General features: G+C 52.1%; 1 protein-coding gene and 1 long non-coding RNA gene across 6 annotated transcripts; one reads left to right on the forward strand and one right to left on the reverse strand.

Annotated features, from left to right (window-relative positions):
- Window positions 1-2,058: 2,058 nt before the first annotated feature.
- Window positions 2,059-27,048, forward strand: LOC120392955 (butyrophilin subfamily 1 member A1-like). Of its 5 annotated transcripts, none has more exons than XM_039517609.1 (12): window positions 2,059-2,220; window positions 2,492-2,746; window positions 4,410-4,528; window positions 7,139-7,483; window positions 9,839-10,120; window positions 13,118-13,234; window positions 19,738-19,770; window positions 19,864-19,896; window positions 22,712-22,732; window positions 23,435-23,455; window positions 23,559-23,585; window positions 26,172-27,048. In XM_039517609.1, exons 2-12 carry the CDS (start codon window positions 2,643-2,645, stop codon window positions 26,729-26,731), a joined length of 1,662 nt encoding a protein of 553 aa, XP_039373543.1. In that variant the 5' UTR covers window positions 2,059-2,220; window positions 2,492-2,642; the 3' UTR covers window positions 26,732-27,048. The 5 variants fall into 5 exon arrangements, with proteins under 5 accessions (XP_039373543.1, XP_039373542.1, XP_039373541.1 ...); XM_039517608.1 differs by having other exon boundaries at window positions 2,489-2,746; window positions 7,136-7,483; window positions 26,172-27,045; XM_039517607.1 differs by having other exon boundaries at window positions 7,136-7,483; window positions 26,172-27,045.
- On the reverse strand, window positions 13,082-23,062 carry LOC120392975. The gene is made up of 4 exons (XR_005591837.1): window positions 22,663-23,062; window positions 19,715-19,749; window positions 18,746-18,937; window positions 13,082-13,211 (listed from the first exon to the last, which is right to left on the reverse strand). It is a non-coding gene; the product is annotated as an uncharacterized LOC120392975 (long non-coding RNA).
- Window positions 27,049-27,567: the final 519 nt, after the last annotated feature.

Genomic DNA, 27,567 nt, shown 5'->3' on the forward strand with positions numbered 1-27,567 from the left:
TGTCTTATTCCTGCATTCTTTATTACTTCATCACACAAGTGGGGGGACAATGCTACGGTAGCCCAGGAAGGCTGGGGGAAGAATGGAATCAACCGGTGGGGTTGTTGCAGGAGCATCTCCTGTGAATAGCATACAGCTCATAATTTCTGCAGGATCTGACACAGAGCAGCTGTGCTCTCTGATACAGTGGTTCTTTAGTACACTTGCCTGTATTCTAGGTAGGACTGATTCTATTTTCAGATACCAAAAAGGAGAGATTGACTCAGGGAATCATTCCCAATTTTAGCTTTTGCACCCCTGGCTAAGAGCAACCAGAAGCACTTATGACAGCAGCAAATGGTGGAAAATGACTGGTAGCCAATATCATCTTTTTACCAATTTATGGATTGGTAGATGGTGCAGTGTGGCTGATAACCATCTCTGCTGTCATGCAAAAGCAAATGAATGCTGCTGTGTAGCGCTGCTGAATCGCCTCTGTCAGCGGCATCTAGTACACATACGGTGACAGTCACAAAAGGCAAAACAGGCTCCATGATTGCCATGCTATGGCATCTGCCAGGGCAATCCAGGGAAAAAAGCCGCGAAATACTTGTCTGCCATTGCTTTCCCAGAGGAAGGAGTGACTGACAACATTTACCCAGAACCACCCGCGACAATGATTTTTGCCCCATCAGGCACTGGGATCTCAACCCGGAAATTCCAAGGGGCGGGGGAGGCTGCGGGAACTATGGGATAGCTACGGAATAGCTACCCACAGTGCAACGCTCCAGAAGTCGATGCTAGCCTCAGACCGTGGACGCACACCACCGATTTAATGTGTTTAGTGTGGCCGCGCGCACTTGATTTTATACAATCTGTTTTATAAAACCGGTTTATGCAAATTCGGAATAGTCCCGTAGTGTAGACGTACCCCTTGTTGCTTTTGCTGAGACAGATTAACACGGCTACTGCTCTGAAACCTGTCAGAATGAGGAAGGGTGGGGGATGCTGTGGCGGGGCGGTCTGAAATCTAGAGACACTGAGTGGGGAATGGGGCGGGAATCAACAGCTGATCAATGGGGGGGGGGGTCAGAACGGACTGAATGCGACCCAGGCGCTGAGTCCCTGCTATGGCGTCTGTCTGGAGATTTTTTAAAAATGTTTTTTAATTCATCTTCTGTAACGGAGCGCTGATAGAACAGATTTGCCTGCCCTTACAGCGATCACGTCCGCATGGTCCATGCGGGAGCTCTTTCTTTATTTTGATTTTTAACTGCATCGCCACACGTGCTGATCGGAGCTCCACGCTGGGCAAACAGGAAATATTCAAAAGTTCGCGGGGCTTTTCCTGTCTACCTGGCCACTGCATCCGAGTTCAGATTGCTGTCCAGAGCGGGCAGTGGTGCACTGTGGGATACCGCCCGGAGGCCAATACCGTCGATCTGTGGCCACACTAACCCTAATCCGATATGGTAATACCGATATTAGCGCTACTCCTCTCGTTAGGGAGGAGTACAGAAACCGGTTTAAAGAGCCCTTTATACCGATATAAAGGGCCTCTTAGTGTGGACGGGTGTGGCGTTAAATCGGTTTAATGCTCCTAAAACCGGTTTAAACGCGTAGTGTAGACCAGGCCAAGGAGTCGTCCTTGTGGCACCGTAGAGACTAACGCATTTATTTGGGCATAAGCTAAAACCCACTTCATCGCTACATTGCTTAGTCTCTACGGTGCCACAATTCTCATTCTGTCTTCACCCAGGGGGGTAGAGGGGGGCAAACTGGCTGGTGCTTTTTGCTGCTGCTGCTGTGTTATGTCCCCAGCCGGGGAGGTGCTGGGCAGGGGAATTACTGAGAACCCAGCGATCCCTGGGGGCAGGAACAGCAGCTGGGGGGGGCACTGACACCCCTGCACTGGCTCACCTGGCAAACTGCCCCTGCCAGGCCCATTCACCCGCCTCCCCACCCAGCTCAGTGCACTGTGGGTGGGGCTGTTACTTTCACAGGACTTTGCTCTGACTCAACCAGCCCCAGACACAGACAAGTGACTTCAACTTCCCGCTACTTTGGTACTTTCACTTTTGAAGCGTGCGGAAGGCCCAAGCAGGAAGGGGGCTCGGCCCAGGCTGGGGGGGCTTGGCCCCATCAATTCAGCTACAAATGTCACACAAGTAACGATGACAGGTCGGGTCTCAAACCCTCCGGCTCCGTGACCCGTGGTGCAGAACTGGGGCTGCAGCCTCGGTAAGTGACATGGGGACCAGGGCTGAATTTAGGGGCACGTAACCGAGGCAACTGCCTGGGTGCCAGGCTGGGGGTGGGGGGGGCACCAGACTCAGGCACTGTGTTTGTTGTTAGCGATAAAAGAAAAAATCGAATGTTTGAAGTGAAATGTTTCAGGTTTTCCTTCTGTGGCTCGTTTGTCACTAACCTCTGAGGATGTTCCAGAGCTTTGTAGAATTTTGTGGAACCTTCCAGACTTTCTGTTTCAAAGCTTCTTTCTGGGATTCAGCAGGAAGGGGAGCTCCGGGCTCCAGATCCCCGGCTGCATGGCTCGGTCTGAGATCTCCAGACACACGGCACTGAGGTCCCTTCAGATGGGCTGTTAGCACCAATGGGCCTCACTGAAGGGAGTCTCGGGAGAAACTGGCACCTCCTGACTCTGAATGTCAACCTGGCTGTGGGAATGTCCCTGCAAACTCAGAGATTTCTCTGTTCATCTGAACACAGACTGGGACGCTGGCACAGAGCTGGGCTCCCTTTGTGACAGGTGTGTGTGTGTGTGTGTGTGTGTGTGTTTGTGTATTTGTGTTTCACTCCTCCTCCCCTCCCCCCGCTTTTGTTATTGTCACTAAACTGAAGTTCCAGAGGGAGGGGGTGAAAGACTAGAAGAGAAAACCCTTGGTCCAGAGTCAGTTAATCCCTCCCAGCCCCACCCGAGTCTGCAGGGCCATTGCCCCGAGAGAAGGCAGGTGCTGTTACCACTGTCACCCCTCCCCCGCCCGCCCATGGGTGCCTGCCAGGGCAGGGGGTGCTTCACCTTCCCCTCAGTCAGTGGGAGGAGGCCACAAGTCTGTGCCCTGGAGCCCTGGTCAGGTTTCCTTCTGGGCCACCACTGGCCACTCTGTGGGCAACACTGGCCCTGGTGGTTGTCCCAGTGTAGGGGAAGTTACAGGCACAGCCTGGTTCCTGGGAGGATTTTACACCACCGCACAGCCTGGCGGGAGTCGCATGGCTGGGTGCAGCATGAGCCTAAAGCTCTCTGTCTCTAAGGATACATCTACACTGCAGCTGGGCAGTGCAATTCCCCCCCTGAACAGACAGACACATGCTCAAGACAGGTTTCAGGGGGGTAGCCATGTTAGTCTGTATCAGCAAAAAGAACGAGGAGTATTTGTGGCACCTCAGAGACTAACAAATTTATTTGTGCATAAGCTTTCGTGGGCTAAAGCCCACTTCATCAGATGCATGCAGTGGATGCATGCATGCTTCCTACTGTATTTTCCACTGCATGCATCTGATGAAGTGGGCTTTAGCCCATGAAAGCTTATGCTCAGATACATTTGTTAGTCTCTAAGGTGCCACAAATATTCCTCGTTTTTTATGCTCAAGATAGTGCAATAAAAACAGCAATGTAGCGTGGGTAGCCGCTCGAGCTAGCTGCCCAAGTACATCCCCACCGTGATCCTGGCATGTAACCTGAGCTGATGCCTGGGCTACCAAAGCTACACGGCTGCGTTTAGCATGCTAGTTCCAGCAGAGCTAGCATGTCTGTCTGCCCCATGGGGAAGCTTGCAGTGGAGACGTATCCTTAGAGCGGTTTAAATGTTGCAGATCCCAGGGGCACAGAGACGTGGTGACCCTGCTCAGAATTCAATCCTGACATTGCACCAATGCTGGAGGCAATGAGGGTGGGTCACTCACATGCAAAATCATCAGGGCCAGGGACTGAACTGCTCCTTGGGAGATCCCCAGAGGTCCCTTACCCGGGACAGGTGTGGTTGGGAGATGGAGCCATTTTTTCCCACAGCAATTCATACTGCATTCAATGGCCTTGCCTGCACTGGCTTGTTTTCCTTAATATGTCCCATTCTATGGGAGTATCTAAATGCCCCAAGCAATTTGGGTGCCTGGTTGTGCCAGGCGCCGTACACACTATTAGTGAGGGACCGTCCCTGCTCTCGAGAGTGTATTAAATCTAAATAAGACCAGACAGCGCCACGGGTGCCAGCCATGGTGTGAAGATGGTATGAGCTGGCTGCTGGCACAGTGACATCTGACCCTGCTCAGAACCAGGGCAGATGAGGACTGTGGGGGAAATCCCTTCCCTTCTGGTGTATGTTAGGCTTGTTACCTCCTCCCCACTGTCCCGTAGTACTGTCACTGCATCCCACTCATTCGCTGTCTGGTTTGTTATCTCCCCTGTTCCCCAGACAGGGGGAGATGATGATGGGGAAGGTTCCCTCGTTCTCCCCCGGCTCCACAGTGAGCTCTGCTCTGCCCGGCTACGTCGCTCTCTGCCTCGCTCTACAGGTTCACAGGCTGGCGTCAGGTAGGAGCTCCGGCCTCCTCGCTGGGTTGGCTGCTGTTACTGGTCATCACCGACCATCTCACATCACTGCTTTGTCTTGTAAACCATGTCTGCTCAACCTGCCCATAACCAGCAACGTGGAGAAACCCCAGGGCACTGATGGGTCCCCAGTAGCCATGCTTGCTACCTATACGCAGTCTTGTCAAACCTAGCTACACACACACTGCTGCTCTGACTGGCGACTTCTAAGACATAGAACACGGTGAGCATTGTTATGGGGCTCACAAACTATTTAAAGGGACACTACCCAATTCCTTTACACTGCACTGCCGGACTGTATCAGTCACAGATCAGACTCTTCAGCCCCAAAGAATCATGACTCCCCAACTCTCTGGTTATGAGTGGAAAACACACAAGCCGTTCATACTGCACTAGGTACATCTGACTAGGACTGAGAGCTAAACCTTGTGTCTCAGTGAGGATGTGAGGATATTTGCTGTCTTCTTTATTCTGTGCCATTGGTGAAGGCCTTATAGTGACCCACTCCACCCCTGGGGCTGCCTGCACAGCTACTCCGGCATTTTAGTTCCCTCCTGCTGTGGTTTCCATCCTGCTAATTGAACCTGCTCTCTCTGTCTCTCCTGATGCTGAGTCTCTGCCCTGAGACCCCCCCTTTCTGTGCAGTTCCACAACGGCTGGTTCTCTGCCCAATGCTCTTTTCTATCTGCCTCCTCCCCTCTCTCTGTTATCTGAGCTCTAACTTTCCCTGCATAGTGAGGAGCTATTTTCACATCTTTACACCTTGCAGACCCTTGCACCATCCCTACACTAGTTGCAGAGGCCCCTGCACTTTAGCATCATGAAAGGTCCTTGTGTATCAGTGAACCAGACCCCCAATATCCATTATACCCAAGGTGTCCATGAGAAGTCAGAGCACTAATCAAAGAACATTTGGACAGTGTATAACACTCACACGGGTACTCTGTGTGACAGGAATTGCAACCACAAGTGGTATTTTGGGGACTATGAATATTCTGTGTGTCTTTGTGTCCCCTTTATAAATAGTATCTTATGTGCTATGTCAGCAATTCTCAAACTGTGGGTCACGACCCTGTTTTAATGAGATCTCCAGGGCTGGCATTAGACTTGCTGAGGGCCAAAGCCAAGCCCAAGCCCCACCAATCAGGGCCAGACCCTGAGCCCCACTGCCCGGGTCCAAAGCCGAAGCCCGAGGCCCACTGCCTGGGCTAAAGCCAAAGCCCAGTGGGTCCAGCCCTGGGTGGTGGGGCTCAGGTTACAGGCCCCCCTGACTGGAGCTGAAGCCCTTGGGCTTTCGCTTTGCCCCCTGCCAAGCTAGGATGGTGGGGCTTAGGCTTGGAATTTTCCCCCTTCTCCCCCTCTCCCCGCACCTGGGGTCATGTAGTAATTTTTGTTGTCAGAAGGGGATTGTGGTGCAGTGACGTTTGAGAGCCCCTGTGCTGTACGAGTCTTTGTGGGCTCAGGATTGTAAACTACATGGGGGAGGGTTTCCTCACCTTCTCCAGTATTTATGAACCATGGGGGGTAGTTACTGCTGGGATAGATAACAGCTCCAGAGAAGTACCACGCCCGGGGAAATTGCTTAAACTAGTTCAGGGTGGGTCCCAGAAGCCCAAGAGAACAAAGATTTTTGGTATAAACCCTCGATTTAAACTGGTCAGAGGCCAGGGATCATGGGCTACAAACTGACGTGATTTGTTAACCAAAAGAACAAACCCTAAGAGCAGGTCTACACTAGGGCGGGGATCGATCTAAGATATGCAACTTCAGCTACGTGAATAGCGTAGCTGAAGTCGAAGTATCTTAGATCGATTTACCTCGGGTCCTCACGGCGCGGGATCGATGTCCGCGGCTCCCCCGTTGACTCCGCTACCACAGCTCACTCCGGTGGAGTTCCAGAGTCAACGGGAGCGCGTTCGGGGATCGATTTATCGCGTCTAGACAAGACGCGATAAATCGATCCCCGACAGATCGATTACTACCCGCCGATCTGGTGAGTAGTTAGGACATACCCTGAGAGAAAGTTTTGAAAGACTTTGGATCCTACCAGTGAGTCCCATGTGCCAGATGAGAATCCTTTGGGATAAGTGTAACAAGTTCAGACCTTTGATTGGTTTATGCTACGTTTTCTGTCAGGCTTTTATCCTTCAGTGTTCTCTGCTTTGGAAGAGCTGTTTCATTACTGGTAGCCGCTGGCACACACTGTTCATAGCCCTGGGAGTGACAGCAAAACGCAGGTGCTGGTCTTTGGTCAGGCCTGCTGGGAAAACCAGTTAATTGAAGGGGGCTGCAGGCCTAAAACCCCAGTGCGGAGGGAGAGGGATGTGGGTCCCTGCCCAGGGAGAGGTGACAGCTGGAGGCCTGAGACCTAAGGGGACGTTCCTTGAGCAGACCACAGAGGGAGCCAGAGGTGCAGTTACCCCAAGCCTGTGACTCTCTGCACTCATGGACATGTCTTGGGCACTGCCTGGATATGGAATGTTCTCTTCTAAGTCAGGGCGTTCTCTTACTGTGTGTCTTACTACTGAGTTAATGCCATTACCAGTCACTCGCCAATTTAACTTCAATTTATCATTGTACATTTCACAGCAGAGTTCACAGTGACTGGACCTGATCATCCAATCACTGCCACCCTAGGGGGTGAGGCCATCCTGCCCTGCCACCTCTCCCCCAGGATGAGCGCTGAGAAGATGGAGGTGAGGTGGTTCCGATCCGAGTTCTCTGCAGTCGTGCACCTGTACCATTATGGGCAGGATCAGTACGGAGAGCAGATGCTGGAATATCGAGGAAGAACTGAGCTCCTGAAAGACAACATCACCAATGGGAGTGTTTCCCTGAAAATACGTGATATCCGACCCTCTGACAATGGACAATACAAGTGTTTTTTTCAGTCCAGTGCCTCTTATAAGGATGCTTTTTTGGAACTGCAGGTGGCAGGTCAGTGACTTGTTCTGATACTTTGAATCTTCAACAGGGTAATAAGTGGAGTCAGAGGGTTCATTGTGAGATGACACCTGATTTTTCTCATTATGGTAGGGGGGTAGCTCTGCTCTGGTTAAGGTTGATTCTAGTTTACTGTTTAGGGCTATTTTTTCTGTGGGTTCTAAAATCCAGACACATACTCAGATTCTCTTGAAAATTGCTGTGACTCATTGGACTCTGGGGTGGGGTTAATGAGCAAAATTTGAGGTCATTAGAGAAAGAGGTTAATGAGATACACAGACACCCCTGAAAAGCCAGATGATATTAGCATGTGGTTATTACAACATTTTTGTGCACACCTGGCACCAAACAATGGCTGATCCTCCCCATACTGATGCCACCAGCAGGGATTGATCTTGGCTGGTGTCTGGCACCCACAGGGTAACAGTGCTTGATGCACAGGGTCCAGTAGCCCTGTGCCTTGTCTAAGAGTGGGAGAGTTGAGGAATTCCCTCCAGGACAGATGAAGGCAGGTGGCCTGATGCCTGAAGGTGCTGCCAGACAAACCAGAAGGGAACAGGTGTAGCTAGTTCTGTGACAGTGATGTGAGGTTTAGATCAGATGCAGCAAACACCAGACGGCTGACAATCCCCATGGCAATAAGACACCTCTGTGCACTGCTACTGACACAGCCTACAGACCTCAGCACTGAAATGAGGCAAATGTGATCCCTCTCCTCACATCGCAGTGACAGCTCTGCCAGCCTGCTCGAATGAATCCCTCCACCAGTCACTACAGCGACTGCGAACACAAGGAAGGCAGTGGGAGTGATGACAGAGAGATGCTGGAAAACAAATCCAAGAAACACAACACAAGCAATGGCACCTTCTCACAGCCCTTCCTCATGCCTATGTATTACGGCACCACCCTCACTGAACCGTGCCCAGCGCCTGTTGCCAGCCCAGCTGGCAGAGTTAAGGTGGCAGGGCTGGGGCGCTGTGAGCCGTTACTTTGTATCTCTTGGGTTTCAGACGTTTAAGTTTAGCCGCTCTCTGCATTTTGGGAAGGCACAAGGCCCTGCCGGGCAACCGTCATTCTGCATTGATGAGTATTTGTTAGGAACTAATATGTAACTATAGACCCCCTGTGGCTGAGATGGAGTCTGCTCTGCAGAGCGGCTCCGGCCCGGAACAAGCAACAGAGTCCTGTGGCACCTTTATAGACTAACAGACGTATTGGAGCATTATGCAATAGGGTGTCCAGTTTGCATTATGCTCCAATACATCTGTTAGTCTATAAGGTGCCACAGGACTACTTGTTGCTTTTTACAGATCCAGACTAACATGGCTACCCCTCTTATACTTGCCAGGAACAGGCGCGCTCTGGAGCGCAGCAGGGTAACTCCCTTCCACCCCAGCCCACAAGTGATGTATCAGGGAGCATGCGGGGTCACGTGCTCACCCACATTTGCTGCCTGGGTTGTACTGAACATGCTTAATAATACCTCTGAAGCCAGCTGCCTTCACTCTGTGTCCCCCCCACAGCCGGCAGGCATGAGTCATCCCTGTCCCAGGGGCACCTCTTCGAAATCCTCTGGGATAAACGCACACACACCGGAATAGTACAACGAATATAGGAAGGGGAAATATTTATTTACAGAGGGATGAATATAGAAAAACAACGGGGAATATGGGGGTTGAGGATAAAACAGGCTGAGATCCAGCACGAGGCCCCAGTGGTACCACAACATAAAAGGGTAGATGCCAAGCACTGCGTCTGCCCAGGACTCCTGAACTCTGAGTCGAGTTCCAGCTCAGCAATGAGTCTTGGGTATCCTGGTCGTCTTTAGTGCCAGTGAACTCTCCCCAACAAACCCCTCTGGTGCCCTATTCTGCCACTCTCTGCAAAGCCACACAGAGCGACCACCTCCCCACTTACCTGGCTGCAGCCTCCCTCTTTATTCCCAATGCAAGATCACAGGCCCCAGTACTCAGTCCCCCATACAGCTCTGGGTGACAGGGATACTGGTTCCGGTTCCGGTTTGTGCTCAGGTAATTCTTTTCTGTCACAATGCTTCTCCTGGCTCCTGTCCTGGGTGTCCCCAGTCAGCTACTCTGTCCCTCCCGGGCTTCGGACAGGTTCTCAGCTGCTTCTCTTGTTAGGAGCTACAGACACACACGCCCTGTTTCTCTTCCTCTCTCCACCCTCCTCTCCATAGATGCCTACTCCATGGGTGCTCCAACTGCACTCGTGGACTTACATTTGACTATTAATTTAATGAGAAATGGGTTTTGATAACGATGTAATAAAATGTTTGGCTCATTACTGGGCACTGTAGGATTGTCACAAGTTCATTTATTTCTTCTGTAGGTTTGGGCTCTGCTCCTGCCATCTCTGTGGAGGGACATCAGGACGGAGGGATCCGGGTGGTGTGTCGATCAGCTGGATGGTACCCAGAGCCCAAGGCTCAGTGGAGAGACCTCCAGGGGAAGATCTTACAATCAGACTCTGCAAAAATATCCCCAGAGGCCAATGGCCTGTTTCAAGCAGAGATTGCCATTGTTCTAACAGAAGAGTCCAACCAGAAAGTGTCCTGCTGTGTCAGGAACCTCCTTCTCAACCAGGAGAGAGAGTCAGTGATTTCCATAGCAGGTCAGTGCCCATCCCAGCCGCACAGGGATAGACTGAGACGCTGCAGACATGGGCAGAGAGTCTTTATCTTTGTGTCTCTGGTTCATTGGCCTGAACCTTCAAGGTGCTGAGCACTTCTTGGAAAGTCCCGAGCAACCTCAGTTCTCTTTGAATGTGTCTGCACTGCAATTCAAAACCTGCAGTTGGCCCGTGCCAGCTCACTCGTTCTAAGGTGCTGTTAAGCTGTGGTGTAGACGTTTGGGCTTGGGCTGGAGACCAGGCTCTAGGTCACTGCAAGGTGAGAAGGTCTCAGAGCCTGAGCTTCAGCTTCAGCCAGAAAGTCTCCAGTGCAATTAAACAGCCCCTTAGCCTGAGCCCAGAGAGGCTGAGTCAGTTGGCAGGGGCCAGCTGCAGGTCCTAATTACAGTGTAGATGTACCCGTCGACTCCAGTAGGAGCTGAGGGTGTTTAGCATCTTGCAGGCTGGGATGCCATTGGCCAGATTTTCATAACAGCTCAGGACTCAGCAATCATCATCCTTCTCAGTGGGCTGGAGGAGGGAATGCTCCTTTGTGGTGGTGGTATAGTGAGGACTGTGTTGGAATTGCAACTATCACCTTACGAGTGGGGTGTTTCCAGGTCCTGTTTGCAGGCTAGAGGGCTCTGTAGGAAAGCATGTGAGCAGAATCAGGGCTTGTCGACAGGGACAGGGACAGAGCTGGGGTGTAAATCTGCCTCTCACTAGCTTGCTGTGCACTAACTGTCTGTGTGAGCCCTGCTATGTGCACTAACAATTCCGTAGTGCGCTTCGATCTACCCCACTTGGAAACGGGAACAGATCAATGTGCACAAGGAAAATTTTACTGCATGGCTGCAGAGTGCACACAGCCGGTTAGTGCACAGCAGGCTAGTGCAAGGTGGATTTACACCCCAGCCTGCCACACAGTAACTGTTCCTATATAGACAAGGCAACGTAAAGCAAGGTGGGATGATTTGTGCCCACTGCCTTAGGGAGCAGCCTTCCCCCGCACTCCCCCATCTCTGTTGTGGGTTCTTGCGTCTTAAGGTTCTGGATTCTAAGACATAAAATCCTGTAATGCTGCAACCTTCCAGCAAGAGTATTTATGTTTGTGTCTAACTTCTGTGTGTGCTGTGACCATCACAGTTCTCAGTGGGGGTGGGAGAGGGAATTCTCCTTTGCTCTCAGTGAGAGCTGTGGGGTGCCGAGTATTTATGAAAATCAGGCTAATTAAGTCATTTTTCCTGACTAGCACAAGAGAGCCTTGGCTATGGTCTGAGCATCGCTACTCAGATTACATCTGAAACTACCACATCTGTGTAACAGCTGCACTATGGGCCCCCTCCTGCACTTCAGACTCTGGCAAAACTCCCATTGCCCAAGTCAGAACTGAGGATCAGGCTGTAACTTGTATTCAGTTGCAGAAAAGTCCATCAGCACAGAGCTCCACAGCGAGGGTGACCCCGCTCACCCTGTGAATATGTTGTGGGTTTTCATTTCACAGTCACACAGTGGGCCTCATCCTTCCTTCCCTGCATAACCACGGGGCCGCCCAGAGGATTCTGGGGGCCTGGGGTCTTCGGCGGCGGGGGGCCCTTCCATTCCGGGACCCACCGCCGAAATGCCCCGAAGACCCGCAGCGGGGGCCCCCCGCCACCGAATTACCGCCGAAGCGGGTCCCGCCTCCAAAGTGCAGCCAGGTCTTCGGCGGTAATTTGGTAGCGGGGGGCCCCCGCCGCAGGTCTTTGGGGCACTTCAGTGGCAGGTCCCATAACGGAAGGGCCCCCCGCCGCCAAATTACTGCCGAAGACCCAGCTTCCGGAGCGGAAGGACCCTCCACCAGCAAAGACCGGGAGCGGAAGAAGCTCCGGAACCCACGAGAGTTTTCCGGGGCCCCCAGAGAGAGAGTAGGACCCCGCTCCAGGGGCCCCGAAAAACTCTCGTGGGGGCCCCTGCAGGGCTCGGGGCCTGGGGCAAATTGCCCCTCTTGCCCCCTCTTCTGGGCAGCCCTGCATAACGAAGTCGGAGCTTTGGGAGTGCTGGCAATAAAGGATCAGGCCCAAAATATTCAGAAGCAAAATCTGACCTAAGAGCAGCTCAAAACTATATAAAATCTGAAGTTTTTCTAAAAATTGGCAAATAACTTTGTTAATACTGAATGACTATTTCATCTATATAATAATAATAATAAGATGGTTGTGTTTGTAAAGCCCTGTTCATCTCAGATCTCAAAGTGCTGCACTGCTGACTAGCTTATGGGGGAGAACTGAGGACCTGGATTACCTCACTCCCCACCCTTAAATAGTATTTGCATAAGGCGGGAGTCCTTTGTTTCCTAGTTTGACCCCCACCCCAGCATCTCGTGGAAAAGTGCAGAATTCAAGCTGGGTTCTGGTATCAGGTGACATGGTCACATGCCTCTGTAGGGCCCCTGTAGCCATTCTTCACAGGCTGACCCACAGGTTCATGGGAAGACTAAGCTCTTTTATCGTCCATTGTCTCTTGCCGATGGGCCATCAGCACTGTCTGGTTTTTCCGTTGTTGTACCTGAAGTGTTAGCAGGGGTGTCACCCAAAGTAGTATAGTCGAAATACAGATACATAGTTAATATTCCTAACTTCAGATACAGACATGATACAGGCATACAAATTGGATCATCGCATTCAGTAAATCAGAACCTTTCCCAATCATATCTCACATGAGCCATCTTGCATTAAGTATATCTCAGTTATGTTTTCATAAAGAATATGGAATCCCAGGTGTAGCATAGTAGATCTGCACCCTACCCCCTCCTTACCCACAACAGCCCCCATCCCGTTCATTAACCATGCTCAGTAACCAGGCTAAAGCTTGGACTTTCATTAGCTGAATAATAAAGCACAAAAGAGCCACATCTCACCTTGAGATTCTTTTAACTAGTCACAGAGTCACCATTGTCACAGGGTCCTGCCTTCATTCTGTGCGTGTTTGCTCCCAAGTCAATGGCACTTTCTCTTGCAGAGCTGTTTTTCCCACGAGTCAATCCTGGGCTGGTGGCTCTGGGTGTGATCCTGGCTGTCCTGACTGTTCTCATTCTCCTGGCCAGTTACTGCATCTGGAGGCAGCACAGAGCAAAAGGTAAATTAACAAGAGGGAGGAATTTGATGTGTGATAGAGAGACAGTGAAAATCAAAACCAAAGGTAGAGAGATTGGGATTAAGGGCCTTTGATTCAGTGTTCCTCAGGAGAGTGCCACGCAGTGATCACAAAAGGCAGAAATGGTCCTTCAGTGATCTGTGTGTTTATAGGGAGCTGGGCTTTTCAGAGCTGCCTAAGGGGTCTGAATGCCCAATTTTTGTTTACAGTAATGGGCACCGAATGTGCAAACCCCCAAGGTAGCTGTGAAAGTCCCACCCAGAGGGTTTTCTCAACTGAAGTGCTGTGAACTGTAGGTAGAAATGTACCAGTGTCAGAAGAATTGGGAAGGGGAAATGTCTGTTATAGCGATTTCTCGTGGGGATGGAAGCAGGTAGTTCAGAGAAGCAGAGAGGAGCTGTGCTGTTTTCTTGTGCTTTGTACTTGTGAAAGTTGGAACTGGATGTTGCACCTTAGAACTGTAAAAGCAGGAAAGAATCCTGTGGCACCTTATAGACTAACAGACGTTTTGCAGCATGAGCTTTCGTGGGTGAAAGCTCATGCTGCAAAACGTCTGTTAGGGTATGGCTACACTTACAAGTTGCAGCGCTGGGAGTTACAGCGCTGGTCATGCAGCTGTGTAGGGGCCAGCGCTGGAGTGTGGCCACACTGACAGCTACCAGCGCTGCAGTGTGGCCACACTTGCAGCACTTTCCAGCGCTGTATTGAGAGGTGCATTGTGGGCAGCTATCCCACAGAACACCTCGTCCCGTTTTGGCGCCGTTTTGGCGCTGAGTATTGTGGGAAGGGGAAGGAAGTGTGTGGGTCATTCCGCTTCCTGTTCCAACGCCCCGTGGTGCATCGCTTCACATCCCAGCATTCTGTCTTTCCGGCAACGTTTGGCGCCATTGTGAGTGTCTTTCTGTTTTACTCTGTGGGAAATGGAGCCCGAGCTGCTGAGGACTGTGCTGATGAGTGTCGCCAGCACAACACGTTTGGCAGTCGAGCTATTCCTTCAGCTCCAAAGTGACAGCGAGGAGTCTGACGATGATATCGATATCGATTCTCCTGCCATGTGTGACACCAAAGTGCTTGTGGCATTCACAGAAATGCTCAGCACCGTTGAACGCCGCTTTTGGGCTCGGGAAACAAGCACTGAGTGGTGGGATCACATCGTCATGGAAGTCTGGGATGACGAGCAGTGGCTGCAGAACTTTCGTATGAGAAAAGCCACTTTCATGGGACTGTGTGCTGAGCTCGCCCCACTCTGCGCGCAAGGACACAAGATTGAGAGCTGCCCTGACGGTGGAAAAGCGGGTGGCTATTGCAATCTGGAAGCTGGCAAATCCAGACAGCTACCGGTCGGTCGGGAACCAGTTTGGAATGGGAAAGTCGACCGTTGGAATTGTTTTGATGCAAGTTTGCAAGGCAATTAATCGCATCCTGCTAAGAAAGACCGTGACTCTGGGGAGCGTGCAGGACATGGTGGATGGCTTTGCACAAATGGGTTTCCCTAACTGTGGAGGGGCAATAGATGGGACGCATATTCCTATTCTGGCCCCCCCCCCACCTGGCATCAGAGTACGTTAATCGAAAGGGGTATTTCTCTATGGTTCTCCAGGCGCTTGTGGATCACCGCGGGCGTTTCATTGACATTTACACAGGCTGGCCTGGAAAGGTGCATGATGCACGCATCTTTCGGAACAGTGGCCTGTTCAGGAAGATGCAGGCAGGGACTTTTTTCCCAGACAGGAAGATCACAGTAGGGGACGTCGAAATGCCCATTGTGATCCTTGGAGACCCCGCTTACCCGTTACTGCCTTGGCTCATGAAACCCTATACAGGGTGCCACAGGATTCTTTGCTGCTATACAGGGAAGCTTGACAGGAGCAAGGACCGGTTCAACTACAGGCTGAGCCGGTGCCGAATGACTGTGGAGTGTGCTTTTGGCCGTTTAAAGGCACGCTGGCGTTCCTTGTATGGGAAGCTAGACTTGGGGGAAAGCAGCATCCCCGCGGTTATATCCGCTTGCTGTACCCTCCATAATATTTGTGAAGGGAAGGGTGAAACATTCAGTCAGGCATGGACCACCGAGGTTCAAGTCCTGGAGGCTGAATATGCACAGCCAGAGAGCAGGGCTAATAGAGAGGCCCAGCACAGGGCTTCAAGGATTAGGGATGCCTTGAGGGAAGAATTTGAGGCTGAAAGCCAACAGTAATGTTTGCTGCCTTGCATGGGAGTGAATTGCACTGTTTACACTGTTATTCTATTATCCCTAAAATGATTTGCAGTGCCTCTTTCTTTACTGGGCTAAGGTATCTTTCACTATCTGCTATAATAAAGACTGTTTTCAAAGCCAAGAATTGTTTTATTGTAAAGAAAAAAAATTCCTTGACAGACAGACAGACACACAACATTTCATGAACACAAGAGGGAAGGGGTGTGGGTTGGTGAACTGTACAGTCACAAGTTTGCATATGTCCTGTCTGGAGTACTGTTTAACGATTCCTGCACTTCAGGGTGCATATACTGCATGGTTGTGGGGGTTGAGTGCAGAGGGTAAGGGTGGTAGGTTTCAGGGCTGGTTGGTGAAAGAACAGGTGTTGGAGGCAGCTGGTGGTGATAAGAAACTGAATGCTGGGGAAAGGCGGTTTGAGCTGACATTGGGGCACAAGGAAAACAGCTTTGGGACGGGGGGGGCTGTGGGGCAGCACGGGACTGCTCTGCCTGCATGGCTAAGATTGCCTTGAGACAGTCCGCTTGGCTCGACAGGATCTCTAGCAGCTGGTTTGTGCTTTTCTTCTTTGCCACAGCGTTTCTACGCCAATGTCTCTGGCGGATCATGCTTTCCTTCTCTCGCCACTCCTTCAGTTCCTTTCTCTCTGCAGCAGAGTGCTGAAGAACAGTCTTCAGCATCTCCTCTTTGCTCTTTCGGGGATTTCTTCTCAAATTTTGTAGCCTCTGTGCTGTGGAACATCTGCCACTCCAGGAGTCAAGGTCACTGTAGAAATGAAACATTTAACAGGGGCAGCATTGTATCCACTATCTCCAGACATGAATTGTTACACTGAGGGAGTTTGCACTTTAACATTCTTTTCCCACACGCATAACACGACAGAAGCCACGAAATGGTGAGTGAGGGGTGCTTATAGAAGGAGAAGTGGGGCTTGATTGATAGAGGGGGGCTGGTTGCTTCGGGTAATCTGGAGTGATAGAGGGGTTGAGTGAAGATGCAGCTGCAGGGGTGATCTTCACTATCTACCTATCTCTTCACTAAAGAGTCTCCCAACATTTTTCACAGGAGTTAATCCTGCAAGATATCTCCCTGCTGCGAGTCACTAGGAGACAGCGGGAGGCTCTTTTACAGCAATGTGGATTCCGCCCGGGACCCTACCCCCTTCCTCTCCAGAAACATTTCCACCCAGAAAATAAAAGCCGCTTACCGTTAACCCGCTCCTCTGCTTGTCGTTCTGCAACTGCTGGCTGCTGCGATTGGGTACTTTCCTCCTGGCTTGAGAAGAGATCCTGGCTGCATGCCCACTCTGGGGTGTCTTCCCCCATCCCAGTAGCTTCACTCGTGGTTTCCTCCCCTCCCCCCGCCTCCTCCTCCGCCGCCGCCGCCTCCGCCTCCTCCTCCTGTCCCCCAGCCTGCTCAGAAGTGTCCATCGTTATCCTGGGATTGGCAGTGGGGTCACCCCCAAGTATCTCGTCCATCTCCCTGTAAAAATGGCAGGTCGTGGGGGCAGATCCGGATCGGCGATTACACTCGCGGGCTTTGTAATAGGCACTCCGCAGCTCCTTAACTTTCACCCTGCATTGCAGTGCGTCCCGATCATGGCCCCTATCCAGCATGGCCCTTGATATCTGCTCAAAGATATCGTAATTCCTACGGCCGGAGCGCAGCTGTGCCTGCACTGATTCCTCCCCCCAAGCACTGATGAGGTCCAACAGCTCGCCATTGCTCCATGCTGGGGCTCGTTTGCCACGTGGAGGCATGGTCACCTGGAAAGATTAACTGATTGCACTCCACACCTGGCTGCAGCAAACAGGAAGGAGATTTTTAAAATTCCCGGGGCATTTAAAGGGCTGGTCACCTGAGGCAAGAGCAGTAGAGTGCAAACTGATGAGCAGAGTGGCTGAACAGGAATTCTGGGATAGCTCCTTATTCCCTGGAGGACAGGTAAAGCGCTGGTGAGTGTCCACACCTGCTGAGCAGCGCTGGATCCACCAGCGCTGCACTCCTTATACCCCTGCCGGGATGGGTTTTCAGCCAGCGCTGCAACCAGGGAGTTGCAGCGCTGGTTGTGCCCTGCAAGTGTGGACGGGGTGTAATTGCAGCGCTGGAAAGCCTCCACCAGCGCTGCAACTTGTAAGTGTAGCCAAGCCCTTAGTCTATAAGGTGCCACAGGATTCTTTGCTGCTTTTACAGATCCAGACTAACACGGCTACCCCTCTGATACTTGACACCTTAGAACTGTCACCTACACACTCTGTCGGCACCAGGTGTGAACTGGTTTAGTTCACAGCTTTATGTGGGCTGAGTCCACAGGATTGCTGTCAAGGCTGATTCCCCACTCTGGCACTTCGAGTGCAGCAGGTGGGGGCCCACAAGGACTCTAAAAATTAATACTGGCCACTCCAGGCTTGTATTAAACTCCCAAGGTTACAGCCTCTCTCTGACCTTGGATGGTAGATGCTGCCACCACCCAAATGCAAAACCGCTTGGAACCCAGGAAGGTGCACATGGGAATTCCTTCTTGTGGGGCACCCTCAAGCCCTTTCATCCCCCCCACCCCCGGGGAAGAGCTGAGAAAGGAAAATAAAGAAATCAGCTGTTGCCACTAGCTAACGAAAAAATCCTGTACATAAACCTCTTAAGACACAAAAATCCAAATCCTGTTCTGAAAAAAGGTAAATATTATTAAAAACAAAAAGGAAGAAAATACATCTGAAAACTCAGATTATTGCTAGATTTTAAAAGAGCAATTCCAAAAATTAAGCACCAAAAATAATTTTCTGGGTATTCAGTTTAAAGGTTACAAGCAACAAAAGCCTCTGGGGTTAGCACAGAGGAGTCCACAAGCCATAAGAAATAAACAAAATAAACCTAGTTGCATCTTCTTACACATTTTCTGATCTACTTACTTATCTGGGTTCCAAATAAGCAATTCTTAGGTATGATTCTGCTGATTTTCATCCCTGGCCTTCAGCTTCTCACAGCATCACTGCTGCCCTCTTCTCCGGAGAACAACAGACAGACAAAGGGAAGTTTTTTCCCAATTTTAAAAAGTTCTAGCCCTCCCATTGGCTCTTTGGGCCAGGTACCCACTCACTTCCCTTTACCTATGCGTGCAGTGAGACATTTTAACCCTTTACAGGTAAAGCAAGTAGAGAACAGGTACCAAGAGGGATTCTATAGCTAACTGGCTGGCTGGGTGTCCACTAAAGGGACCCCCCCCCCCATTTATCACAATTGTCAACCCCAAATGTTCAAAAATCATGAATCAGGCTCACCAACAATCAGGAGATTGGCTTTAAAATCACGGGATGATGTAAAAATAGTCGATGGGGGCTTCTTTTTATTTGCCTTCTGCTTGTTGAGCCTTTAGGGTGCACTGGAGAAACATTTTGAAACAAGGGCTAGAAGCATACTTTTTCTCTAAGAAGGAAGGCTGAAATCATCACATCTCCACTAGACTCCAGGAGCTGGGGGTTTAAGGAAAACAATAATTATCATGAGACTCATGACAAAATCATGAGAGTTGGCAGCACTGATTAGGTGACAGGGATTAACTCATTTTGAGTGGTGTATAGAATTTGTCTGTGGGCCTAGAGAGAATTCTGTTGGGCTCATTTCCAACCACTAAACCATCAGAACAATCAACTGTCACTGTCTTGTTCCCTGGGCCTTTCAGAGAATTCGCCGCACCAGCTGCCCTGGTGAGCTGGGGCTAGGATGCTGTAATAACACAAACACACTTAGGATTGGCACAGCTGAGTCTGACACGCTGCTCACACTGGGCACAAGATGCTCTCGCTTAGGCTGTGCTCAGCAGTGACTGGCAGACATGTTGCAACCTCCATTTCCAGCAGCGTTGGTACCCCAGGGCTGACGCACCACAGGGTCAAGCTCCCAGTGGGAAAGAGCTGAACTTAGAGGTGATGCCTGTAGGGGCCCATCCACACACCCCTCCCTGGCTCACGCTGACCTGAGCACCCAGCTAAAGAAAGGCCTCTCACCCCATTCTTAGCTGGGGCACCTCCCACTGAACCTGGCCGTACAGGGAGCTGTTCCCTTGTAACGTTAGGACCAGGAGGCAGGCACCATCCCCAAGATTAGAAGTTGGCCTGGGATGGGAGTGCAGGGACCTCCACAGACAGACCCATCTGTGTCTCTCCCTTTGTTCCTCTGTTTCATACCTACAGCAGAGCTGCATTAAACAATAGGAACTTCACCATAAACATGATGGAATGAAATCTCACCTCTCCCTCTTTTCTCCCCCTAGAGACGCTGCGATCTGAAATGGAGAGCGAGAAAGGTCAGTGTCTGGGCTAGTTACATTACCTGATGTAAGGGTTATTCCCAGAAATATGACAGGGGAATCTCACCTCTGCCCCTTTTCTCCCCCTAGAGATGCTGCGATCTGATCTGGAGAGTGAGAAAGGTCAGTGTCTGGGGCCAAGGGGGTAGGTTAAAGGTTATACGAGAATGTTACCCCAAAATGTGGCAGATGTAAAGATCGTCACAGTTAGGGATTCCCCCCTCACCTCTGGGGACCCGGCTGTGCCTGGAGGGCCCATAGGACGTGATGGCTCAGGCTGTGGCTACGGAGCTGTGTGGGCTGCAGCGCCTGCAGCGGGGACATGGCAGAGCAATGGGGAGCAGTGACGGGTGGGAAATCAGCAGAGCCCCTCCCTTCAGCCAGGGTTGTGGGGGAAGGTATTTGCACAGAGACAATTCCAGTGGGGAGGGAGGGGAGAGGGAGAGTAAGTGTGTTTGCTGGAGAAATTGCAAAACACCCGTGGGATGGAACAATTACAAATAACGTGCTGGTGTTTGAAGGGGTGATGGGCAATGTCTCCGTATTGGCACCAGAGCCCAAGCAGTGAGCTCAGGGCTGCTCACGCTGACACAGACGGGCTCTGAAGGGGAAGGGGCCATTTGTCCTAAAACCCCTTGGAAATTACAGACACAGCACCCTGAGGCCAGGCCTGAGTCACCCTAGCCTGGCCGGGCCGGAGACCAGAGTCATTGCTGGGGACTGAGACTTGTCCAGCATTTAACACAATTCCTCACATGGGATCCCCCCGTGTTCTGGCCTTTCCACGGCCATGTAATGAGGGAAGGGGCAGGATTTCACTGTGTGTGTGTGTGTGTGTGTGTGTGTGTGTGTTTGTTTGTTTGTTTGTTTGTTTGTTTTCTGGTATCCAGGACCAGGAGGCATTTCATACTTGGAGGAAGGGAGGGAGAATGTATCTCCTCTCCCTATTTTAGCAGGCACAGAGCTCACACTGTATTTGGATGGTGCAGGGAGGGGCCTGTATTCACTGTTCCTCACCACAGCAACCCTTGATGACAGGTAGCTGCCCCAGTGCCCTCTGCCATTGCCCCACTGCCGCCCTCCCCGGTACCCGTCCTCATCCAGCTGTGAGGGAGAAGCACAGAAGTTGGATGTTTCTGCTAAAATGATCAGTAGTGAGATAATTGCAAATGGTGATAATTAAATTATCATTGATCAGGCCTTAATGTCAGCCTCCCAATCCCACTGTGCTGAGTGTGAACAGCAAACAGCGCTGCCTGCAGACTCAGGCAGATCTCAGTGGGCTGGAGCACTGCTTACACTGAGATCACTTGCTCAGTTATGCCTTCATACCCATAAAAGCTGGGCACATTTTAATAAATGGAGGATGAGATTTTCACCCACACTTCAACCTCTTTATGGTCAGTAAAAGGACCAGAGCAGCATTAAAGGGCTCCAGAAGGCCTGGATCCAGGTGCGGGAGGATTCCTCCAGTGCAGACACTGCAGTGAACAGCTACAGGCTGCCCTCTGAGGACCCACTCACAACCCCTATTTTAGGTGTGTGGGAGATGGGTCTGGGAACAAGAGGGTGGTGTCAGGAGAGGGGCCCAGGGCACAGTGTTGCAGAGATCCTGGGCTGTGCTGCTGCCCTTCACCTAGGGAAAGGCTGCTGTAACTAAAGGCACAAGATAAGCCAGAAAAACTCACTCCCATTACAGGATAACAGCGCTGACATGGGGTGTTATACCCGTGTAACAAGAGCAGTTTAAATTCCCACCTTACCATGTACTGGTGTAACCTTCCTATGCAGACAAGCCCTGAGTTACAGCGGGGGCTGCTTTGGCTTCCAGAGCAGCCAGGATCAGGGGGATGCAATGTGGGCTTAGCCCTCCTGTGCCCCTGGGCTCCTGGTTCTGAGCACAGAATCTCACCCTGAGAGTTTAGATCACGGAGCACAATGATGTGGCAATTCTGTAACTAGAGGGTTGCTTACTTCATTGCTTACATAGGCCCAGGGCTGCATCCAGCTGGTCTCACCGCAGCCCCGCAACCTTCAAATGGGTCCCTTCCCCCCAACACACACTGTAGCTATAACCCTACTGATTTTTGAGAAAAGCAGAAAACTGGAAAAAACTAATTTCCACTAAAATCAGGCTTTTCCGATTTCCCCCCATATCCGTAGGGTTCTGAGCAGGGTGGGGAGGGGAGGGGCCACGCTGGAATAGGGGTGTAAGGAGTCCAGCTGGCAGGGGCTGGTTGAAGGGGAGGCGAGAAGCCCAACGGGGGAGAGGGTGACTGGAGTGGAATGAGGAGCCTGTTAACCCTAACTCTGACCTCACCCTCACCTGAAACCCTTAGCCCACCTTAATTGCTCACTCTCGTTATAGCTGGTATAGCAACACCCATTTTTTCATGTTCTCTGTATATATATATATATCTTCCCACTGTATTTTCCATTGCATGCATCTGATGAATTGGGTTTTAGCCCATGAAAGCTTATGCCCAAATAAATTTGTTAGTCTCTAAGGTGCCACAAGGACTCCTCGTTTTTGTTTTTGTTTTCCTCTCACCCTGTATCTTGAGGGAATCGGGCTGTTACAAATGTCCAGATTTCTTGAAAATCAGGAGGGTTCCACCCACTGATGCCTAGAACACGCCGGAGCTGAAGGGTCGTGGTTTTCAAAAGTTCTCCCATTACAGACAGACAGAAATGCCACCGAGTTCCGTGTGGGGCCTCCCTTCACTCAGCCAGAGAGGAAAGGAGATGGCCATTTACTCAGTGTTTTGCCTGCACTTGGCCTTGTGTCCCCAGTATAACGTGGGCAGTGGGAATAGCTAGAGGCAGAGCCCCTGTGTGTTCTACTTTCTACCAGCAGAAAAATGATTCCAATGAGTTTGCAATACTTACAGATAAATCTTCTGTCTTGTAACCCACCTCTCCTGTTATTCACTTCCAGCGGCGCATCGTGCAGAGAAAGGTGAGGTCCCTTTGTTCATTTCACTGGGGACGGGAGGGGGAATCTCAGACTTTACAACAAGGTTCATAGCCCCTCTGGGCAGCTCTTAGAGCTCACTGTGAACAGAAAGTCAGTCTGGTTTGTGCGGTGCACAGAGAAGCTCGGCCCCTCGGCCTTCGTACTCAGGACACGGAGCGAACAGACCCAAACCCCACTCACTGAATTCCCACGGGTTTGTTGCTCCCACACAGCCGGGGGCGGGAGCAGGTTTGGCATCACTCTGCCTGTAGCCAGCGCTGTGCCCAGGCTGTTGTAGTTCACCTCCGTGTCCAGAGGGATATAGTGGTTGATGATGTCATCATGCTACTTGTGACAGTGTCACTCTGCCTGTCTTCTCTCCTGTGCTGATTGGCTGACAGCTCCAACCCCCTCTCACCCGGTCCTGTCACCCCAATCTCACTCCACCCCCTGCTCCCCCTCTCTCCCACACAGCACAGTGTGACTGTTAAATGGTGGCACTGATGTGGCATTTGCACTATCGCTCTGCTCACTCTGCTTGTGCGTTCTGCCCCTTCCCCAGCCCTGTGCCTGTCTTGTCCGGTTAGACTGTGAGCTCTTCACGGGAGGGGTTGGTGACTCCTATGTGCTTTAAGGTCTTTTTGACTCGCTTCTCTTCTGCAAGATAATGTGACACTGACTCATTTCTCCTTGTTTTATTTTTAGATAAACTCCAGGCTGAGCTCAGTAAGTTCCATTCCCCGCAGTATCACCCTGTGTGACATTGTCTCCTGCTCAGTGTGTCTGTGTTCAGGGGAGTTCTCACCCCTCTGTCTGTGTTTGGTTGCAGGGTGGAGACGCGCCCAGCTCTACTCAGGTACTGTACATACCACTAGTGTTTTATCCATGATGACACCCACCTCCCCCTGGGAGCTCTCTGCTCCTTTCCCTGCACAGAGCATTTTCCTATGACATTCAATGGGCTGAAAACAGCAATGTCACTGGGGGTGGATGGAAAGGGGCAGACAAAACCCAGGTTTATTGCAGAGCAGGGACCTGCCCCTTTGGGAAAGGGTTGATTGGTGAGGAAATGCTGCCCCCTGGTGTCACCTTTCCAGGGCGGTACCTGGGCTCTGCAGGATGGACATTCTTATCTGGCCATCATTTTTTTTTTTTTTTTTTTTTTAGGATAGTTATTACTTTATTTGAGAAACTGTGGTATAGAAACAGGTCAGCTTCTGTTAGCCTCTCCACCTCCCCCAAGCTTCAGATACACAGTAGAGGAATGGGGAAGACAGATGGAACAGAACTGGCTTCTCGCTGCAGGCTGCAGGGCTGAGTGATGGTTGAACTGAACTTCCAAGCTCTCTCTTCCCAGCAGCAGGCTCAGACTGGGCTTTAGCCACAATTTCCTTCCAGCGTAACAGGCCCAGACAGGAGCTGTTCAGTGTCTCCATGGATCTGGGGTAAGGAAGGCCCTGTCCCCACTACAAGGGCAGACAGGTTTTTATAACCAGCTTGTGACACTCCCCTGACCCAGTTGCAACAAATTGTGCCCACGCGGCAGCTTTTCTGCCTCACAGCCGTGGCTGAGCTCTGTGTGTGCATAGGTGCTGACTTTTGGTTTTGCCGGCGGGTGCCCCATCTTGGCTCCGCCCCCTTCCCCATGGTCCTGCCCTCACTCTACCCCACTCCATCTCTTCCTGCCCCCACTCGGCCTCCTCCCCTTAGATCCTCTCCCCTGAGCATCTCCTGCCCACTGCTCACTCCTTTCTGCTCCCTCCTGCCTTGAAGGCGAGGTCTGTGTGTTGGGGGGGGGGGGGGGCGTTCAGCCTCCCTCAAAACTGACAATTTTCAGCATATTTATACACTTCCTTCATATTCTTTTATTGAATGTGTGTCTGTCACTGGTATCACAGCAATGTCATTATTCAAACAGTAACGAACTACAGCATTACATTTCCATGAATTCCAGTGTGTTAAACTCATTACACTCAGCTACATGCTGTCTTCACTGACACCCCTGTGTAAAGACACTGTGTTCACGCTGTGCCTCACCCCGGCTTAGCTCCTGGTTGGGAGCTGAAGGCCAGGGATGGCTGTGGGAAGAAGGTGGATGGGAGGCACAAGCAGTGGGGAGTCTTTCCCTGCTCCCTTCTTCTGTTCTCCACTTCCTTCCTATCACTCTCCCGGCCCCTTTCCCTCCCTCTTGTTTCTTCTGTAACTCCTTGCTCCCTCCCCTTCCTGATGTTTCCCCCTTCTTGCTTCCCACCTGTGTCCTTTTACCCATCTCTCTCTGCTCCCCACCTCCTGGGGGCTCTGTCCACACACTCAAAGCAGCAGAGGCGGTTCCCCCTCCTCGGGTAGGAAGGGTGGCCTAGTGGTTAAGGCACAGGCCTGGGGCTCAGGTGTCCTGGGTTTGGTTCTCTGCTCTGCCACTGACTCCCTGCTTAGCCTTGGGAAAGTCACTTCACCTCTGGGTGCCCTAGATCCCACTTGCCACATGGGGCTAATCGTGACCCTGCCTCCGAGGCTGAATCCCTTCATGGCTGTGTGGTGAGGGGGGAAATGGAGATACCAAGGTGGGTAGATTTGGCTGAATTTCTCCATAGCTGGAGAGTGAGAGCCAGCTCCGCACAGAGGGCACGGGAGAGAGAGGGGCTCAGGCCAGCTCCACACAGAGTGGGGTCGGGGCTTCAGCCTTGCAGCTTCTGCCGCTAGGGTGGCTGGGGCTCCCGACCCAGAGACTTCAGCCCCACATGTTCTGCCAGGGTCCAGGGCTTCTCCTCCCCCCTATCCCCGCACCGTGGCTTCTGCCCCACCCACCCTCTGCTCCCTGGTGCTGCCCCTCCTCTGCCGTTCCTCTCCTCACCCCACTCTATCCCAACATCAGCCCCTCCCCTCTCTCTGTTCTGCCCTCCAGTGACCACCCCTGCCCTAGCCAGCTCCTCTCCCACAGGTTCCTGCCTCACTCTGTCCCCCTGGCACCTGCCCATTTCCTTCCCAACCCCCATGCTCCTGGTGTCTGCCCTACTCCTCATCCCCCCACCCTTGGCACCTGTCCCTCCTCTTGACTCTGATCTGCCCCTCTGGAGTCCACCCCTCTTCTCATTTCCTCTGCCCCTTGGCTGCCGCCCCATTCCCTTACACCCCTTTGCCCCCTGCTACCCCCGCTTCCTTTGCTTCCCTGTGCTCCCTGGGGTCTGTCTCCTTCTTCTTGATGCCCATCCCTCCCCTTGCCCCTGGAACCTGCCCTCCCCTCGCCATCCCTCTGCTCCCCACCTTCCTGTCGTTCCCCTCAAGTTTTCTCTCATGGGCGGACAGGGCCCTGACTCTCCTTAAAGGGCAAGACTCCCCCTTCTTCCCCCCACGCCTAGCAATTAATGGGGACGCAGATTAATTTACCTTTGATCCCAGTGACCAGCCCCTGCCCCCGGCCCTGACTCTGTGACTCTCTCCCCAGTGGACGTGACTCTGGATCCAGACACGGCAAATCCCAAACTCATCCTGTCTGAGGATCGGAAACGTGTGAGATGTGGACATACACGACAGGATCTGCCCAACAACCCTGAGAGATTTGATCCTTGTCCCTCCGTCCTGGGCGTTCAGGGGTTCGCGGGTGGGAGGCATTACTGGGAGGTGGAGGTGGGAGACAAGACGAGATGGGATCTGGGGGTTTGTAGGGAATCTGTGAGCAGGAAGGGATGGATCACAGCCACACCTGAGGATGGATTCTGGGTCATGTGGCTGAGGGAGGAGGAATACAAGGCCCTCACCTCCCCCTTGACCCCCCTCCCCGTGAGCGTCAGACCCAGCCGGGTGGGGATTTTCCTGGACTATGAGGCGGGCGAGGTCTCGTTTTACAATGTGACTGACAGGTCCCATCTCTTCACTTTCACTGGCACCTTCTCCGGGAAGCTCCGCCCTTATTTCTATCCTGGTGTCAACACCTGGGGTACAAATGCGGATCCCCTGAAAATCTGCCCGGTCCCAGCTCAGACTGAAGGGAATCTCTGTCCCTGACTGTGACACCCACGGCACAGACTGGCCCCTTCCAGCCCTGCTGCTCTTCCCACCCTCCCCTCTGCCAGTGGTGGGGGCCAGTTACTGCAGCAACTGGACTTTCTGTGCTGACCGGACGTTGCCAGTTTCCCTTTTCAACTGGAGCCTCCAGTCAAAAACCAGACACCTGGGAACCCCCAGCCCCCACCTTTTCCATCCCCTTCCCCAAGGGTAGCAGATGGTGGGGGATGGGGTCTTTCACTCCTGTCAGAATTTTCTACCCCTGAACAGAGTCTGAGGGGAGGCACATCCAGGGGCGGCTCTAGAAATTAGGCTGCCCCAAGCAGCGCGGTGCGCTGCGCCGCCCTTCCTCGGTCCCGCGGCGGGTCCCCTCTTCCCGCGGCTCCGGTTGAGCTCCCGTGGCAGGTCCATCGGAGCCCTGGGACGAGCGGACCTGCCGCAGGCATGACTGCGGGAGCTCCACCGGAGCCGCGGGAACAGCGAACCTCCCGCGGGCACGGCTGCGGACGGTTCGCGGGTCCGGCGGCTCCGCTTGAGCTGCCGCAGTCATGCCTGCGGGAGGTCCAGCCGAGCCGCGGGACGAGCCCCCCTCCGCAGTCATGCCTGCGGCAGGTCCGGTCGTCCGCGGCTCCGGTGGACCTCCCGCAGACATAACTGCGGCAGGTCCACCGGCCCAGCCTGCCGCCCCCTAGATTTGGCCGCCCTAGGCAACAGCTTGGTTTGCTGGTGCCTAGAGCCGCCCCTGGGCACATCACATGGCATGGCTAGGACTCCTTTTTGTTTTAACCGTGATGTGTTATGAACATTTTCAATGTCATAATTCAGTTTTGAAGATT

The sequence above is a fragment of the Mauremys reevesii genome, unplaced genomic scaffold (genome assembly GCF_016161935.1).
Source record: "Mauremys reevesii isolate NIE-2019 unplaced genomic scaffold, ASM1616193v1 Contig13, whole genome shotgun sequence".
NCBI lineage: Eukaryota > Metazoa > Chordata > Testudines > Geoemydidae > Mauremys > Mauremys reevesii.

Coding starts and splice junctions, on each gene's coding strand:
- LOC120392955 (XM_039517608.1), top strand. CDS start 2,643: ATGTCAACCTGGCTGTGGGAATGTCCCTGCAAACTCAGAGATTTCTCT. Junction 23,456..23,558: donor TAAACTCCAGGCTGAGCTCA/GTAAGTTCCATT, acceptor GTTTGGTTGCAG/GGTGGAGACGCGCCCAGCTC. Junction 23,586..26,171: donor ACGCGCCCAGCTCTACTCAG/GTACTGTACATA, acceptor CTCTCTCCCCAG/TGGACGTGACTCTGGATCCA.